This window comes from Vipera ursinii (genome assembly GCF_947247035.1).
Source record: "Vipera ursinii genome assembly, chromosome: 1".
In the NCBI taxonomy this organism is placed as follows: Eukaryota; Metazoa; Chordata; class Lepidosauria; order Squamata; family Viperidae; genus Vipera; species Vipera ursinii.
Genome location: NC_139512.1, coordinates 128353487 through 128372329, shown reverse-complemented (window position 1 = coordinate 128372329; position 18843 = coordinate 128353487). Strand labels below are relative to the sequence as shown.

Here is an 18843-nt window from a genome sequence, read left to right as displayed (position 1 = left end):
GTGAATTGTGGCCCGTTATCAGACACTATTAAATCCGGCAACCCATGAGTGGCAAAGAGGCCCCTTAATGCCTGTATTGTTCTGCCTGCCGTTACTGAACTGACCGGTACTACTTCTAGCCATCTAGAGTAGCTGTCGACCACTACAAGGAACGTTAACCCCTGGAAAGGTCCAGCGAAGTCAATATGAATCCTGGACCAAGGATTCCTAGCTAGCTCCCATTTATGTGTGCGGATGTGTTGTTGTTCAGGCCTGGAACGTTGGCACAGATGGCAATTGGCAACGCATTCCTCAATGTCGTGGTCCAATCCTGGCCACCACAAGTGACTCCTAGGCAGGGCCTTCATCCTTACTATTCCGGGGTGTCCCTCATGTAATTCAAATAGAATAGCTGATTTGTGAATTTCTGGAATTACTACACGAGTTCCCCAGAGTAAGCAACCCATATGAACTGATAATTCATCTTTCCTTCTGAAAAATGGACTGTATTTTACGTCCGGGTTGGCGTTGGGCCAACCGCTCATGACCCAGGCCATTATTCTCCTTAAGATGAGGTCCTTATTGGTTGCCTCAGCTATGTCTTTAGCAGTTAGGGGCAGATCAGGAATATCTTGTAGGGACATTACTTGTCCCACTGGGGCAGGGTCCTCCTCTGTTGTGCTAAGGGGCAATCTGCTCAGAGCGTCTGCATGACCCATGTCCTTACCTGGTCGGTATTGGAGGGAAAATGAATATGCTGAGAGGAAAATGGACCATCTCAGCATCCTGGGAGACATAATTTGGGGAGTCTGTTTATCTGTGGTAAACAGTCCCAGCAGGGGTTTGTGGTCTGTCAGTATTGTAAAGTTCCTGCCATACAGGTAGTCGTGGAACTTTTTAACTCCTGCCACTATGGCTAGAGCTTCCCGGTCTATTTGAGCATAGTTCCGCTCTGCCTTGGTTAGTGTGCGGGAGTAGTAAGCAATGGGTCTTTGCATTCCCTGGGCGTCTAAATGGCTGATTACTGCCCCAACGCCATAAGGCGAAGCATCGCACGCCAGGTAGATTGGTCTGTTTTCTATGAAGTGGGTTACAGTTGAGCTACTGGAAAGGATGTCTTTTAAGGTCTGGAAACTCGCTTTGTGCTTGTCTTGCCAATGCCAAGGGGTCTTCTTATCTAAAAGCCTGTGCAGTGGTTCTGCAATGGCAGCCTTATGTGGCACAAAAGTGTGATAAAAATTTACCAAGCCAAGGAAGGCCTGTAGCTCAGCCTTGTTCCTTGGTTCAGGAGCCCCTTTTATTGCTTTAATTTTTTCAGGGGTAGGGTGGACTCCGCTTTTGTCAATCCTGAACCCCAAAAAATCAGTGGATTTAACCCCTATGCTACATTTTTCCTTTTTTAATTTTAATCCAGCCTTTCTAAATCTACCCAGTACCTGTTCCAGCCGCTCTACTAACATTCCTTCATCTTTTCCAGCTATTAGGACATCATCAAAGTAAGGGCATACTCCAGGTATGCCCTTTAAGGTCCTCTCCATCACTTCTTGGAAGATGCCTGGAGCAGCTGCAATTCCAAATTGCAGTCTGTGGACTCGGAACGCCCCCTTGTGGGTAACAATTGTCTGTGCCTCTGCAGCCTCTTTGGAAACAGTCAACTGTAAGTACGCATGCGCCAAGTCGAGCTTGGCGAAGATGGCGGCGTCCTGGATCGTGGCGAGGACCTGCTTCACCGTCGGGACCGGGTAAGCATGCTTTTTCATTCCAATGTTGAGGGTCGCTTTGTAGTCGGCGCAGATCCTCACATCCCCATTGGGTTTGAGGGGTGTGACGATCGGCGTCTCCCACAAACCGCCCTCAACGGGTTCTAAAACTCCGAGGCCTACAAGCCGGTCGAGCTCGGCCTCGATTTTTTCTTTTAAGGCAAAAGGTACCCTCCGGGCCTTTAGCCTGATTGGATTTACTGAGGGGTCTAGGTTAAAATTAATGGGGGGCCCTTTGTACTTGCCTAGAGATCCATCGAATACGTCTGCAAATTCTTTGCAGACGGATTCGAGGGTCTTATTTCTGATCACTGAATTTATTCCCCCTATCCAAATTCCCAGGGCAGGAAACCAATTAAGCCCTATTAAGCTGGTCCTATTCCCCTCCGTAACTATCAAATCTAAGACCCCCTTAAACCCCTTAAAGTTTACTCTAAGGCTGGTCTTTCCTTTTACGATTATTGGACTTTTTTGGAAGTCCATTAATTGAATATTTGTTGGACTAAGTGGAATTCTTTTTCCACTTAGTTGTTCGATTTTCTCAAGGGTTTCAGTGGAAATTATCGACACTGAAGCCCCTGAGTCGATTTCCATTCTGCAAGGGACCCCTTGCAGAAGGACTGTGATTTTTAATTTTCCGTCCGGAAAATTGTGCCCCCTTCCCCGCCTTCTCCGATTGACTCGGGCCACCTCCCTTAGGGTTGGAAATTTCACCTGGGATCTAGGGGTCTCCTTGCCACTAGCATTGGGGGTTACCTTACCCTCTGGCCACACATCGACTTCGTTCAGACGGGAGTCCCGGACGCGGTTTCTGCAGATGGCCTGGATGTGGCCGGTCTTGCCACAAGCCCTGCACTTGGCGGTGCGGAATCGGCAGGAAGCGCGGGGATGGTTGCCGCCACAGCTGCCACATCGGTTCTGGGTGTCGTTGTCGCGCGGTCTGGTTGCGGTGTCCCGCCACGGTCGTTGTGCCCCGGTCGGTGGTCTTTGCGGTGTTGCGGTTTGTTGCCGGCGGCCAGGTTCCGGCCCCTCGCTTCTGAGTTGTCTTGGTGCCATCTTCCCGAATCGCCTGGAGACTTCGGCGATCTCTTCCTCCCACTGCTGGTCCACCTCCCCGCAGTCCACATAGCCCTCTTGGTTAATTTCGGGTGCTGCCGCCATGCTACTGCGGGGGGGGTCGCGATACCCGGTTGACTCATACGTTAGGAGTTCGTCGAGCACTTCCTGTAAATCGCCGGTAGGTTTGGCGATTATTCTATTTTGTAATTGTTCATCACGTAAGCCCAGCACGACTCTGTCCCGAATTCTAATTTCTAAATTATCGTATTTGCAACGTACTGCGGCTTCCCTGACGGCGGCGACGAATTTCTGTATGGACTCCCCCGGTCTCTGATTTCTCTTCTCGAAGATGCGCCGCCAAAAGAGTTCGGACCTTCGGGGAGTAAAGTGCACCTTTAGTTTTGCGAGGAGGTCGGCATAGGGCACGCTGGAGACTGGTTGTGGCTGGCACAGCCCGACAGCAACTCTGTAGACCGGTGTGCCGCAAATTGTCAAAAGTGCCGCCGCTTTTTTCCGGTCGTCAGTGATTCCGTTCACTAACAGGAATCCTTCGACTTGACCGATGTATTCTTCCCAATCTTCGGGGAAGTTAGGGTCAAATTCCTTCAGTGACCCGATTTGCGCCATTCGGAGAATTTTTTTCCTATTCTGCCGCGGCCGCTCGGTTGACTGTGACTCGCTCTGAATTTGCCGCCTTCACGACAATTCTTCCTAATCTCTGGTCTTCTGTCAATCCCACCTTCGTCGCCAGTTGTTTGGTTCGAATTGACGAGGACTCAGAGTGGTTAACACTGAACGAGTTTATTGAATACACAAAATCAACTGTCAACTTGTCAAATGTTGCAACCCTTTTATAGAGGAAGCGTTTGAACTGTAGCCAATACAAGCAGTCTATTTTCCCGCTCCTTGGTTGTGGCGACCAATGATTGCACCTTATTTTCCCGCTTTAAACCTTGCAAAGCTGCACTGTGTTTGCAATCTCTTTCATGGCTTATTGCTAACTATTTACATACACAACAGTAGTATTAGGTTATTAAGTTCAGATCTTGTTATTGTTTTTACCATATATGGTTTTTTTGTTCTGTTTAACTACTGTAAACCACTGGGCTTTTGTTTGTACCAGGTATAAATACGACACAAAGTATACTGTAATCAGGAATCATTAGAATTATGTAATAGCTTCCAACCTTATTCTGTTGACCTTTGAAATTGGAATATTCACTGGAGACCTTGACTATAAGTTGGCTGACTCAATATTCAACAACATTTTAGTTGGTTTCTAAGGTAATCCTCATAATCTATAAGTCCCAGATAGGAGATTCATAGATATCATTTATCATAGCACTTAAATTATCAACATTTTTTTAAATTGCAGTGTCCACAATGTTTCCAATCCTCATGAAGTGTCATGTTTAATTTTCTTAAAAAATCTATTGTACAAAATACTAGAAGAAAAAGTAATATATATTGCAACACTCCCCAGATAAAACCACTCAACCATATCAGCAATCTATAGCCTATCCTGGAAAAGGTGCTACTACTTCATGGGCAATAGTTGATAGTTGTATATCACTTACAGATAACCATTTAACTTAAAACTATTTACCAGCAAGAACAAATCACATTATAAGATCAGCAACAAAGATATTACTCACAACAACTGTGGAATATATACATCATTCTCTAGCCAGAAAGTGATCACTACACAATTTATCCAAATCAATCCCACAAGATATTGTACTCTGTTTTTGAATTCAAAGTGACAATCCTTGAGAAAAGGAATTGCACAAATCAATATCATTATAAAATAACTAAGGTAGTGAACTTCAGAATATAAAAGAATGTGATTATACATGTTTAAAGTGTAATATAACACTTCTTAATGTTTTGGTAGTTTGTTCATAAATGTTGAGTTTGGGCTTATTACTTCTTATTATTATGACACAGTAATCCATGTAATAATCAAAGTTAATGTGACATCACAATTTGCAATTATTTTTAAAAGCAAGTTTTACAAATGGATGTGATGGGGTTCATGTGAAAGAGGATGCAGATGGAGACTATCAAAAAACTTGAGTGTTCCTGAACTTCTAAGGATCATTAAGACATTACAAAGCATTATATTTTTATTTTATTTATTTTTTTATTTTAATTCCATTTATATCGAACACAAGAACCCTATTTTTCATAAAACAGATTTAGTCAAAAGGGAAATATGTTCATTTTTGAGTATTAAACAAAACAATTTAGCATTTCTACTGGAAGAAAAATTGTATTAGAACATAATAACAGAACTTCTGGATGAGTCCAATATACTGTTTCTCAAGCCAATCAAATGCCCCATGTGCTTTTATAAGCACAGAAGGAACATAGCCCTCCCCCTCCATTGACACACAGCAACTGGTATTTGGATGCACACAATCCCCAATCCAAAGATAACACTAAGCCTTCAAAAGCAACAGTTCACAGACATATTCTCTATGAATTTTAAAACTATCCAAGTTAGTGCCATAGCCACATTTTGTAGTAATTGTACTCCATAAATTAATTACTTCCTGGGTGAATTAGTGCTTCCCTTGTCTCTTACAGTATGTCTTAAAAAATGTATTGGATTGCCCTCAGTACTAGTGTTCTGAGAAAGGGAGAAGAATTTGAATAAAATTAATCCAGCATTGTAATTACCGATGGAATTCTACATGCAAAGACCATGCACAAACAAATATTGACATATGTCACGCCAACTAACAAACACGAGTGGTTTTAAATTTTTTACCCTTCCTACTTCCTTGTTATTTTTACAAAATTAAAATATACAGTACATATAATTCCTATGTAGCAACACACTGCAACTTATAATCACATCCTGTATTACTCATAACAGTTATTTTAAGTAACAAAAACAAGATGCTCCCTCGTTTATTCTCTGGGTTATGTTTTTAGCCCATGACATCACACGGAGGCTTGTGTTTATAATAATCAAACAGAATAAGAGGTAATGTTGAAAATATCTAATTTTATATCATTTCTTTTCTTTCTGTTAAAACAAGGGCAGATTTTACAAAGTGCTCACCAATAAGGCAATGTTTTTCCTGCCTTATACAGTCCCAAAGCTTTCCCCAAATCCTCCAATAATTAAGAAATCTTCCCGAATAAGGTAAGAGAACTTGAGAAATGAATATCCAAAGTTTGATGAAACAGCTCCAATTATCTTTCTTTTTTTGCTTTTATTTCTAAAAATATTTATGTAACGTCTTAGCATCTATTTAGATGATCCCTTCTGTCAATGTATTCATAATAGACAGGAAGAATACCAAAGAAGAGTTTAAGAGATGAAACCTGCTAGGTCTCAGAAACACTATAGAATATACTTAATTTTACAGATTATATACTGCATGCTCAAGGCTTTAATTAAGGAGCCCTAGTCATGATTGCTCTTCAGATTTATATCTAACCTCCATTCTAAAACTGAAGGTTGTCTACACAGCACTTGTTCTATCATTCCGCCCCCCCTCAGAACTCTATTAGGCTGAGTTGACAAACATGACCGACCCAGTCATTCTGTGACTTTCTGTGTGCAGGAAACACCATAAAACATCTTTTATTATACTAGCTCTAACTATGCATTGACAGTGCCAAGGCCCACCCAAAGACAACACAGTGAAATCCAATAGTGTCTAATCCTATATTTGCTTGCACATAGGACAGAATCTTGCCAAACAAAAGTCCTAACTCAGGGATAGAGAACCTTGGCTCTTTTATGACTTGTGGACTTCAACACCCAGAATTCCTGAACCAGCCATGCTGACTCAGGAATTCTGGGAGCTGAAGTCCACAAATCATAAAAGAGCCAAGGTTCCCTACCCCTACCCTAACCTATTAGCCTATTAGATATATGTTAAAGGATTCTAGGGAGTGGCTATTCTGAATCTCTTCCCCCCTCCCTCCTCTAGCCCTGGACTGTGCACTCTCATAATGGTAGTCTCTCTATGGAAAATCTCTCTGTTGCCAAAACTCTCCCCCACTGTTGTTCCAGGTGCACATTCCATCACAAATAGGTCCAAATAGTTCCTTCATGCCAGTAGAATTCTGCAGCCAACTAGGTTCCCCTTTTGTACGGAAAAACTCTATATTGTGCATCTAGGTTTATTTATTTATTTAATCTTTAAACTGTCACAATGATGGGCTCTTAGTGGCATACAAGAATAATTTGTCATCAAATATTTTTGGAGTACAGTACTATATGTCATCATTACAATTTATATAAAAAAATAAGCCAATAACCTAATCAGAGCAATATAAACCTGCCTATGGTGTTATCTTAACTTAATTATAAAGGCCCTCTGGGAAAATTCTTTTTAACTTCCTTCCAAAAGTACAGCGTAATCTAGCCTCTTGTGGAAAATTGCTCTACACATAGGGGCTTTTATGGAGAAGCACATGTGCAGAAGAAATGTTTGATGAACTAAGCACTTCACTGGGACTCTCAATAGGTGGTCTAAAACAATTTAAAGTAAGATATTACAGTGTTTCTGGAGGGAAATAGAGGATCTGAAGCTTCTAAGAGAGGGAAAAATAAATACCATTAGTTATTTAGTATTTAAAAAAGGAAGCAATGGTAATTTCCAAGTATAAAGATCCTTTGCAAATAAAAACAATGGACAGTGATGTCCCTGTTTAGCAAGATAAGAATGTTATTTATTTTGTACAACTACAGAAGATGGCAAATAGAAATTCCCAGAAAAACTTCAGATAAGACTATTCTCAAGAAAGATAAATATAAAACTATTTTAAAACTATTTATGATGCAAGGGAGAAAAATAGTAAAAACAGCAAGCTAGCCTGTATCTAAATCTTGGAACAAAATAATAAAAAGGAATCTAATGGAACCAAGCAATGACTGATTTTTATCAACTCTCCTTTACAACTACAAAATAAGCTGACAGCAGGCTGAAAGTTTTTATAACATGGTTTTTAAGGATAATGTTCAGATTCCCTTAGTGACAAAAGATCAAATCTTGAAGTCCTAGAGATGGCACAAGAGAAAAGGAACCTCATCAAGACTCAAAAACTCTGAATCACGTACTCAAATGCAACTCTATACAATGCAAAGAATTGTGTTGGGGAAAAAGTGGAAGGAAGAAAAATAAAAGCAGGAAGTACACAGAAACACTTGAGCAGTAATGTACAAAAGTGAACTCATCTAAATGATGAAGAATGTGCAAGGGGTAGCACAGAGATGCATCCAATGAAGATCCATGACCATCAATGTCCTGCAATCTCCTGAACAAAACTGAACTGAATTCTTTTGCAATTGCCACTTCAGTCATTTCTACCCCAAGTCCTGTTCAATTATTATGAAATCTTCAGCTCCTACCACAGTTTACTCCTTTTCAAGGGAGAGCAGGATATGAACATACTAGCCTTGTCCTACTCTCTCACTGCCCTCCATGGAAAAAGAATGAATATGTGAAATGAGGTTAAAAAAAAGTGGGTAAAGTTACTACATCTTTCCTGCCTGGCTGATAGGAAAAAAAAAATCCCTGGATAGGGAAGGTGCTTCATCAATGATTTCACATATTCTTCTAGATTCCTTGTTCTGAGATTTTATTCCACAAATATAAAATGCCCTTCCAGCTCTTCCATGTTTGGAGGGAAAGTCCTTTCTAATTTAGTAAAACTACAAAACAGAGTTGTTACACTTCAGCATTGTTCATTCTCCAGCATCGAAGAAACTCTTGATATGTATATCTTTTAACAGCTTTAATCACTAAAAAGGCACTTTCAATTTACTGTTTTCAAGAGTTGCTAAATTAAACAAATCTAACATCTCTGACAATTTTGTAATCCATCCTAGATCCTCTTCATATCTGTACAGCCATTTCACTTTCTTACCAAAACTGTAATCTTCTGGTAGTAACTCTCACTGAACTCAGTGGACTTCTTTTAATAAGGCATATCTGGAATTGCTTTGTAAACAGTTAATTTTAAAATACTACAATTAATTCAGAGCCTTGGGGACATGAAAAGATAAACAACTGAAATAATGTAAACATAAACGAAAAGGCACACATGTGGATAACTATTTCTATGGGAATAAGCAAGAATTTCTTGTTTAAAAAGTTACAATTAAAAGCCTAATTGCTGTCCTTGCACTTTCAGCTGAACTCATTTAGTCTTGAGCGCCAAAGGCAAAATTGGCTGGAGAATTATGGGAGTTGAAGCTCAATACAGCTTTTTTTCTTAAGTTAAAAAAAATCTTTTTTTAAAGCTTACATGTAGGTTTATATAATGAAGCAAGTGCAAATAGTTTGAGGTGTTTTACTTCCCAATCTGCATTCACTCTTCAAAGCTATGAACAACCTGAAGGTTCAGATGGTGACTCTGACACCCTCCCAATTCTGCCATTTCAGCTAGCAAAGCAAACCAAGGGCACACCTGCTCTGTGAAGGGGTCCAGAGAGGAACTGCATTTACTGAATCATTTGCACAGGTTGAAGATACAGTCACGTATGCTTCCAATTAGCATTCCTTTTATTATTTACTTGCTTTTGCTTTTTGTGTTGGGTTATTTTTCTTTTAAACAAGTTTGTTTTGCAAAATGAAAAATAAACATTAGCAAGTTAGAAAAGGAAAAAAATATTTGTATTTAACACCAACTTTTATATTTAACCTTCAGTGAAATCCCAGTATCGTTTTGCTGACTTTCTGAAAAAGCAGAATCATGCTGTTCCTAATTTTACGTAGTAAAAAGTCTTCAGGGACGCGGTGGCTCAGTGGGTTAGGACGCTGAGCTTGTCGATCAGAAGGTCGGCAGTTCAGTGGGTGGAATCACGAGTGCCGCGTAACAGAGTGAGCACCTGTTACTCGTCCCAGCTTCTGCCAACCTAGCAGTTCGAAAGCACATGAAAATGCAAGTAGAAAAATAGGGACCACTACGGTGGGAAGGTAACAGCGTTCCATGCGCCTTTGGCGTCTAGTCATGCCGGCCACATGACCACGGAGACGTCCTCGGACAAGCGCTGGCTCTTCGGCTTTGAAATGGAGATGAGCACCGGCCCCTAGAGTCGGAAACGACTAGCACGCATGTGTGGGGGAACCTTTACCTTTACAAAAAAGTCTTCAGTTTTATTTTATTGTCAAAATGATGTTCTGGTTATTTTTCAGTGCTCTCTGTACTCATCCTGTCATTTCTCTTTTGTAAGCAAAGCTTGCATGGTTCAGGAGCTGAGTATCTATACCTTTTCCTTATAGTTTCATTCCATCCATTGAGTAAGGAATAGTCCCATACAGGTCACACTGCATTAATCCAACCAGGAGATAACTAAGGCATAAGTGACCGTAAGCAGAACATCCTGATCCAGCAGCAGGTATAATTGGTGCACCAGCTGAAACTGTGCAAAGACTCTGCTGGCAGGAGCTACGATTCCAAGAGGCTTATGGCAAAATTTAAGGTGCTGGTTATCACCTATTAAGCCTGGTCACTTGAGGGACAATCTATCTCCAATAGCTACTGCATGTTCACTAAAATTTTACAAAGTAAGTGCACTTCAGATGCCTTTGATCAAAGCTATTTGGGTTTCAGAAGCATACCTTCTCTGTTGTAATCCCTGCCCTTTGGAAAAGCATGTCCCCCTCCTCCCTCCCCCCCCCTGTCAAGAACCACATGGCTTCCACTCTGATGATATTCAGAGTGATATTTCAGCTATTTTCCTAGGCCTTTTGATAAGGAGGCTTTTAACATCAAACAACTTATTTCTTGTTAGGTGTAGTATTTCTGTTCTGCTCTTTTTTTACTTTTTAAAATGCAGATCATTCTGAGTTGGATGGACCTTAAACACAGTAAGTAAATAAATCATTCACCTTAAATTCTTCTTGCCATCATATAGTGTCATAAACATACCATATATCTAGACCAGACATGTCAAACTCGCAACGTCACACAACATATCAGAGCTTTTTCGCCATTGCTGGGCGTGGTTTCCCGGTGATGTGTACAGCCCGCAGGCCGGCAGTTTGACACCCCTGGTCTAGACTATGAATGGAAGCTTAGTTTCCAATTTACATTAATCTTTCAAGAAGATATTCACATATAAAAATAAAAAGGCATTTAACTGCATTCTACACTTTAAGAATTTTATACCCATAATGGTATGAATATGTATATTCAGTTTGATTCCACAAAGATATAAGTCAGTTACTCTTCTTTCTTTTCACCAAAAATAATAGATTAAGATTACTGAAAAGCTTACTAGATCATTAATGGTGTGAACTGTGTAAAGCAGAACATTAGGTGAATAAACCCTAGAATGTTTGAGGGATTAGGCCACTCAATGGGAACAGAATGATTCAGAACAATCAAATACCTTTTCTTCAAATACCAAACAATCCAATTGAATTTCACAACTACAACATGTGGTAATGCATTTTCAAGGCTATTTAAAGAAAAAAGGAGCCAAAACATGAGCAATATCCATGACAGAGCTGACAAAGTAATGAAGCCTCTCTGACTATAAGCAATATCACTTGTGAGTACCGGGAAACTAACAGGATATTATCATTGCATCATACCCTCCCTGGAAAAAACACTTGATAGCTTACATCTGACTACTACTGAGAAACAGAATACTAAAATTGTTCTAGAAAGGCAGTGTTTGTTATGGTTATCAAAATGCTTAACATTCACTATTTCTTGTAAAACTGACTGATTCCACATATACTTCTATAGTAAACCTAGAATTTACTTCCATATTTGAAAAGCAAAATCAATAATTTGAAAACAAATGTATACCTAATATATTAAGAAAGAGTAGGGAAAAATAGCATGCTAACTCTTGAGGTTAAGGTTCAAGACCACCTTCAGTCAAGGAAACTCATTGGAAGATTTTGGCTAGCTACATATCTCAAAAGAGTGTTGATGTGGGGATAAAATTGAGAAATGCAAGTTTTATACTACTCTGAGTTTCTAAAGGAAAGATGAGTATACAACTAATAATTAGGTAAAATCTAAAAAATCTTCAATGCTTTACTGTTATTTTTAGGGAAAAGACCCACAGAAAAGCCAGTGTGTGAATGTTTGTTCTGCCTAATTAAATTATCTAAAGTGAAAGCCAGATAATTCAGAAAATCAGGATAGAGGAATTTTGGAGAGTTGACATATTTCCCCAAAACTAGTGCACATTGGTTAAAATATATTCAAAACTCCCAAACAGAGCGATTTCTGTTGCAAGAATGCACATTAAGACCTATCAATATAACTTCTGGGATTCCATCTTTAATGAAGTATGGATTCTTTCTAAAATACTGGACATTTATGCTGACATTGAGCACAGTTGGCCACATAATTTTGACATTTCATCATATAGCTACCTCCACATTCTCCATACGTAATTTTAAAGAGAGCTAACAGTCTCAAATACTGTTCACTTATAAAATATGTGGCCTTTATAACATATACACAAAATTTTATACAGAAGAGACAACCACAGGATTAGGTCTTGACAAATAACACACTGCATCTCTTAAGTAGGATCCTTTTGTGCCATTTAGCTACAAGAAAATAGCTCACCAGTGTTTACATTTTACTTTGATATAGCACTCAAATATCACAAAGAAAAAAACAATAATCTGAATAGCTAAGCTGTTCTTAATGTAGTTTTGTTCATTTTATTTTAGTTTTAATTGTTAAAAAGAAGCCCATTTCTCAAGTTTTTAAACTTCTCTGTAGACAAAATATTTGTCACTGACGAACAGGACATTATTATTTTTCCTTTCATTGTCTCTTTCCAATAATCTTATTGTGGATGAAAAAGTATTTTAGTTAATAAATATTCCTCTGTATAATCAGTCTTACAATAATACTTGATCATAAAGGTTAGCCACAAATCCAGTTCATTCCCTACTTTCTTTCAGTGATGCTTACCTAGCAACTGGAAGGCAATCACACTATTGTCTAAACTGCCAAGTTAAGGGAAGGCTGCCCTGAAGAGGAAGGGGTTTCATAGCTTGGCTTGGTCAGAAAGATCAACATTTCAATAACCAATAACCAAGAGTGACTACTTCCATTCACTTGCCTTCTGCTTCCAGGGGATAATCAAATTAAATTCGGCATTGGCTACAAGAGGACAGAAAACTGGAGATCATGTTCTTCAGACACATGAATGACAATACTAGTATGACTTCTTTCTTTCTCTCATTGTTTTCTTAAAATGCATACAGGGTCTGGGTTTGCTAAGACAAGAGCAAGGCAACAGAGGACACCAGGCCCAAAGCACCTCATTCATATGATAACTTTTACAACTTTTATTCAGCCAACAGAGACAGTAGCAGCAGCTCTTTCAAACCCCATTGCTATCCCATTCTCCACTTAGATAAGCAAGCAGCAGAGGCAGCTGTAAAGATTAATATTTGTCTCAGTCCACTTGTCCTTTTCCTTTGCAGCTTGGCAGGTAGGTGGGTGAAACATTAATAGGACCCCCTTTTTTCTACTTAAAAAAAATCCAGCAAGAAAATCAGGGATTATTTGATGCATGCCCCAAAAGATATGAAATGATTGACGAATGCTTATATGGAACAATGTAAAGCCCTAAAAAGCATATGGTCTGTCTATAGCATGGGTTCCCAACCCCCGGTCCGTGAACCGGTACCAGGTCGCAGCATGCTAGCAACTGGTCCAAACAAACAAGGAAAGCCCACCCGTAGAATACAGGCAGTACACAAAACCACACACACACTCTGGTCCGTGGAAAACCTTTCTCCATGGAACCGGTCCCTGGTGCCCAAAAGGTTGGGGACCTCTTGTCTATAGCCTATCTATGGCCTATATGAACTACCTCTTCTACTATGAACCTGTATGGTAACTCAGGTCAGTTGGAAAGGTCCTTCCGAAGATGTCCCGAAAGGCATGGGGGTAGTTTACCTATATTGTTGTTGTTAGCTGCGAAGTCGTGTCCGACCCATCGCGACCCTATGGACAATGTTCCTCCAGGCCTTCCTGTCCTCTACCATCTTCTGGAGTCCATTTAAGCTCACGCCTACTGCTTCAGTGAGTTTACCTATATAGTCCAGGAGAAAGTTTTTCTCCAATGTGGTTCCCAGACTCTGGTTTGCCTTAATCAAGCTGCATCTTTGGCCCCTACTCTCCCAATAAGATATAGTGACAATGAGAAAAGTTGGTCTCTGGTCTCTTCCATCAACCCTTAATTTGACCTTTTTGATGATACGAATGACAATTTTAGTTCTGATCTTAATTGTACTGTTTTTATTTTTAGATGATATAATTTGCATTTTTGGATGCTGCAAGCCGCCCGGGTATATATACAGTAGTCCACAGATTAAGGCCCAAATTTAATAAATGTTTCAAAAGCTATACATTTATTTACATGAAAATTCTTGTTTCAAATGTAACACCTCCCAAGAGAAACTGAAGGGACGCCAGGGAAACAGTAACAGGTTTTAGATCCACAAATATCAACCTGCCCCAAGGACTGGAAGTCAGGTAATTAAGGCTATCAAGCTTCCTTTTTCCCCCGGATCTTTCTAATTGGATGGCCAAAGCTTCGGGGAAGAAATTTTCTTCCACTAAAGCAGGGGTCGGCAACCTTGGCTCTTTTATGACTCGCGGACTTCAACTCCCAGAATTCCTGAGCCAGCTATGCTGGCTCAGGAATTCTGGGAGTTGAAGTCCGCGAGTCATAAAAGAGCCAAGGTTGCCGACCCCTGCACTAAAGCAACCCAACTTTCCAGGTGTTTGGGACCCAATCTCCGACCGCCCCGAGGAGGCCGGCTGAGGATGCCAGGCACTGCCAAGTCAACGCATCCGAAAGGCACCGGGTCTGCTTTCATCGAAGGAGCCTTTCCCGTCTCTGGAGACGGCGGCTCCCGGCACAGCCGCCCTGGCCGTTCCCTCCTTCCTCACCCTTCTTGTCCATCAGCCACATGAAGGCGAAGCAGGGCACGAAGCCGATGGGTCCCCAGAAGACCAGCAGGGCGATATCCAAACTGGAGAAGCCGAAGGCCTGGCGGGCCGAGTTCTGAATAGGGCCCCACGTATTCCACACCAGGCCCTGCAAGAAGGCCAGCAGCGAGAAGAGCAGCAGCACCAGCCAGCGCCGCCCGTACACGCGACCCGGCACCGGCGGCAGGCGAGGCAGGGGCCCCGCCAGAGGCGTCCCTCTGCCCCGCGACTCCGCCGCCGCCGCCGCCGCCCGGTAGAACTGGCCATGCGGAGCAAACGGCGGCGGCCCGGCGGGCGGCGTAGGGGGCAAGAGAGGCTCCCGCTCCTCGGGGTTGCTCCAGGCTGAGCCCATCGCCGGGGCGGCGGCAGTCCCACCTGCCTGCGACCGGCTGCTCTGCTAACGTTACCCAGCCGCGGTGGCGGCGGCAGCGATGTAAGCAAACCCCGCCCGGGCTAGGAGGCAACCTGGCCAGCCGCATGCGCGAGGTAGGCGGGCTTCGCCAAGGCGCTTCCCCGCCGATGCCGTCGGTGATGGGAAGAACGAGGAAGGGGGCTGCCGGATTGGGAAGCCCGGCTTGGGGCCCTCCAGATCAGGGGTCTTCAAACTTGGCCCTTTTGGGACTTGTGGACTTCAACTCCCAGAATTCCTCAGCCAGCCATGCTGGCTGAGGAATTCTGGGAGTTGAAGTCCACAAGTCCCAAAAGGGCCAACTTTGAAGACCCCTGCTCCAGATGATCGGGGTTAGAGCTGGTCCCTGTCCCCAACCGGGGAGCTTACGAGACGGAGGACGATCTCTTCCCACCCATTGGGAGACCACCAAGTCGGGGCAGACTACATTAGCCTCTCCGCGGGAGAAGCGGGAGCAAGTCCCCGAGAACCGGCTAATTACAAAGAAAAAGCTGGCTATTAGCCTAACTGTAGCCAAGCGTCAGTTACCAGCGCGGGGGTTTTAACCTTGGCTGGAACTGGGGGGAAAAGCCAGTTGTGTTAATACTCTTCGGCGACGTAAGGAAGGGAAAAGAGAGCTGCTCCGAACGTTTTTTATGGCCCAAGTGGACCGAAGGCAACGGAGAAAGAAGGCCGCGCACCGGTTCCAACTCGGTGCTGCCTCTTGGATGCGAAGTTGAAAACAAAGCCACGTGATTCGGCTCAAAGGATCCCTCACATGATGGCGGGTGGAGTAAGGGGCTGGCCGGTGACGGCGAAAGGGTGAGCCGAGGAGGAGCAGGAACTGGGAGCGGCCTCCCTCTCTCTCTCGGACTAGAGAGATGGAGAGCGAAGCGGTGGCTGCGGAGGTGGCCGCTTTGGAGCCCTTGCTTGCTGGTAGGTACGCCTGCCTGCCTTGCCGTGTTAAGTCTGGTTTGTTGGCACTTCGTCGAGACACGTAAAAGTAAGGAGGAGTGATTAAATGATAACGGGACCCGTTTTTAACGAACTGGCTTTTCCTGTCCTATCAGGCTACACAGGGTCTTCAAACTTGGCCCTTTTATGACTTGTGGACTTCAACTCCCAGAATTCCTCAGCCAGCTTTGCTGGCTGAGGAATTCTGGGAGTTGAAGTCCACAAGTCATAAAAGGGCCAAGTTTGAAGACCCTGTTCAGTCACTTCTTTCTGCTTCGTGAATGAAAAGGAGGGCGACTTAGCTGCTTTAAGGAATTGCTGCCCATCGCAGCGCTCTCCCGCGCGCCTTTTTGCACTGAAGCGGAAATAGTCACAGCTCTAGAAAATACGCTCGGCGTTTATCCATCCGTCCGGGCATCCAATTCATCCAAGGTGCTATTTATTGCTAAAACAATCCCGAAATGAAGATGTGACAACTTTAAACAATTGATCGTAAAGCTCTAGAAAATTCTCACATCTTTAAACTTACAAAACGTCCTGCTATCTTGAACAAATAAAACATGTGTTTCAATGTGTAACGAACGTAATGAGCATCAAGAGAACTGGTTTCAGTTCTGGATGTGCATAGTAAGGTAAAGGTAAAGGTTCCCCCGTACATGTGTGCTAGTCGTTTCCCACTCTAGGGGCCGGTGCTCATCTCCGTTTCAAAGCCGAAGAGCCAGCGTTTGTCCGAGGACGTCTCCGTGGTCATGTGGCCGGCATGACTAGACGCCAAAGGCGCACGGAACGCTGTTACCTTCCCACTGTAGTGGTCCCTATTTTTCTACTTGCATTTTTACGTGCTTTCGAACTGCTAGGTTGGCAGAAGCTGGGACGAGTAACAGGCGTTCACTCTGTTACGCGGCACTTGGGATTCGGCCCGCCAAACTGCCGACCTTCTGATCGACAAACTCAGCGTCCTAACCCACTGAGCCACCGCGTGTCCCTATATGCATAGTAATCATACCATATTGCACAATGAGGATATTCACATTAGTCAACATAAAATATCTCCAAGTGAAGAATGGTCTATCTCTTAAATATAATTTATTATTAGATGTTTGGAGACTAAAATATTAAAAGCCCAGCTATAGATGCTTTTTGTTGGACATATTCTCTATGAAATGTGGTAAACATATATAAGGCTAGACTTAGATATGTAACTTGCTTGAGTATGCAATTATATGGATTCACTGACTAATTTAAACCAACCTGCTTTTGTTTATCTTCACCCAGGCTTTTGGTGAGGGAGGGTGAGACTCCCCACTTCCTTCCACCTGGTCTATTGCACTTGCTATCTTTTATTGGTTTTATTGTATTTTATTTGACTATTGTGAGCCACCTATAGTCATTGGAGTCAGGCAGCACACCAGTTTAATAAATGATGATGAACATAACAGCTTGAACTAAGATAGTAATTGGTCACATGTCATTCTCCAGTCAATTCATGTTTATCAATTGCATTACCCTTATTCATCCATTGCCAACCCAGTGATCATTTAAGAATAAAGAAAACTATTAGGCCTTGCTTTGGATATCAGGTGCTTCTGTATTGTTTCGTTTCACCTAAAAGGTGATGCAGCTGTCAAGCAATTTTTATTTTTCAAACACAGTCTTAAAAATATGCACTTTTCACTTCCACAAATTACACTTTGGGGAGAGGGGTTGTAGTTTCCATTCTTCAAAAGAGGTGTGTTGAGGTTTCACTCAAGCAGAATGGAAACTTGAATTTACCCTTTATGTAGCTACTCCATTTTTAAATCATTCTTTACCTTCAAAATTGTTTGGGTATTTTCATTTTGTGTGTCAAATATTGATGGCAATCTACTGAACTGACAATGCTGAAATAATATTTACCCAAGCTTGCATACTACACCAGTCAGAAGACTCTGAGCAGTATACAATTCCCGAATAGTTATTTAAGGCTAAACTATTATAATGCAACCAATAATAATTTAAAAACATAACTAAAACATTTATGAGGGGACAGTCTTAGGTTTAATGTTACTTCATTGCTGGATTTGTATTAGCATTATACACCCCAAACAATTTCAGCCTGATCAAGCTGATTAAAAGAGGAAACTGGAGAAAAATATTTAAAGATCTGGTCTTGAGAGAAGAATTTCAACATGTCTACAAAGCAACATGGTGGGGAAAGTTGTCCTAAAAGTGTCATTGACAACCATGAGACTTGTTCTTAAGTGAACACGGATAAGATTAAGATAGGAAATAACTTAAAAAATTGAGATGGACTAGTATTTTATCTTAAGCTTTTTTTTCAGGAGAGTCCTTCAAAGGGGGAAAACATAGAAAACTTGTTTTTTCATCTCTCAAAGATCTTTGTCCCTGATGGGCATAATCATTATAGAAGGCAGCAGAATGCAGTACAACAGTCACTAGAAGTTTTTGAATCAAAGCTTGCATACCCTGGTCACATCATTTAAATGCATTTCTCAGTTCTAGTATAACTAATCTGAGATACAGTCTGCATTGCTGATCAAATTATTTCCCCAACCAGGAAAGGCTAGCAGAGAAGTTAGTACAGTAATAAGACAATTATCAAAAGTTGCCTTGTAACTTCTTGATTCCAGAAAGATTTCCCAATGTGGAAATGATGATTAGAGAAGAAGCAGGCAAAAAACAGCAAATAAATTAGAATGGTAAATAGAATTTTCTGCATTTTCCAGAGCTCCTTTTTCTCTCATGATCTAT

The 18843-nt window shown here is 41.8% G+C and overlaps 2 protein-coding genes across 3 annotated transcripts in view; one reads left to right on the top strand and one right to left on the bottom strand.

Annotated features, from left to right (window-relative positions):
* SLC49A4 (solute carrier family 49 member 4) overlaps positions 1–15157 on the bottom strand; it is a 106975-nt gene extending 91818 nt beyond the window's left edge. Inside the window, exon 1 of the mRNA XM_083349873.1 lies at positions 14712–15157. Coding sequence (XP_083205999.1) covers positions 14712–15102 — 391 coding nt within the window. The 5' untranslated portion in view covers positions 15103–15157. The remainder of the gene's footprint in view (positions 1–14711) is intronic.
* An 818-nt stretch (positions 15158–15975) lies between these two features.
* The window catches only part of HSPBAP1 (HSPB1 associated protein 1), an 82158-nt gene continuing 79290 nt past the window's right edge, over positions 15976–18843 (top strand). For both annotated transcript variants that reach the window (XM_083349871.1, XM_083349870.1), the window contains exon 1: positions 15976–16074. In XM_083349871.1, coding sequence (XP_083205997.1) covers positions 16020–16074 — 55 coding nt within the window. In that variant the 5' untranslated portion in view covers positions 15976–16019. The remainder of the gene's footprint in view (positions 16075–18843) is intronic.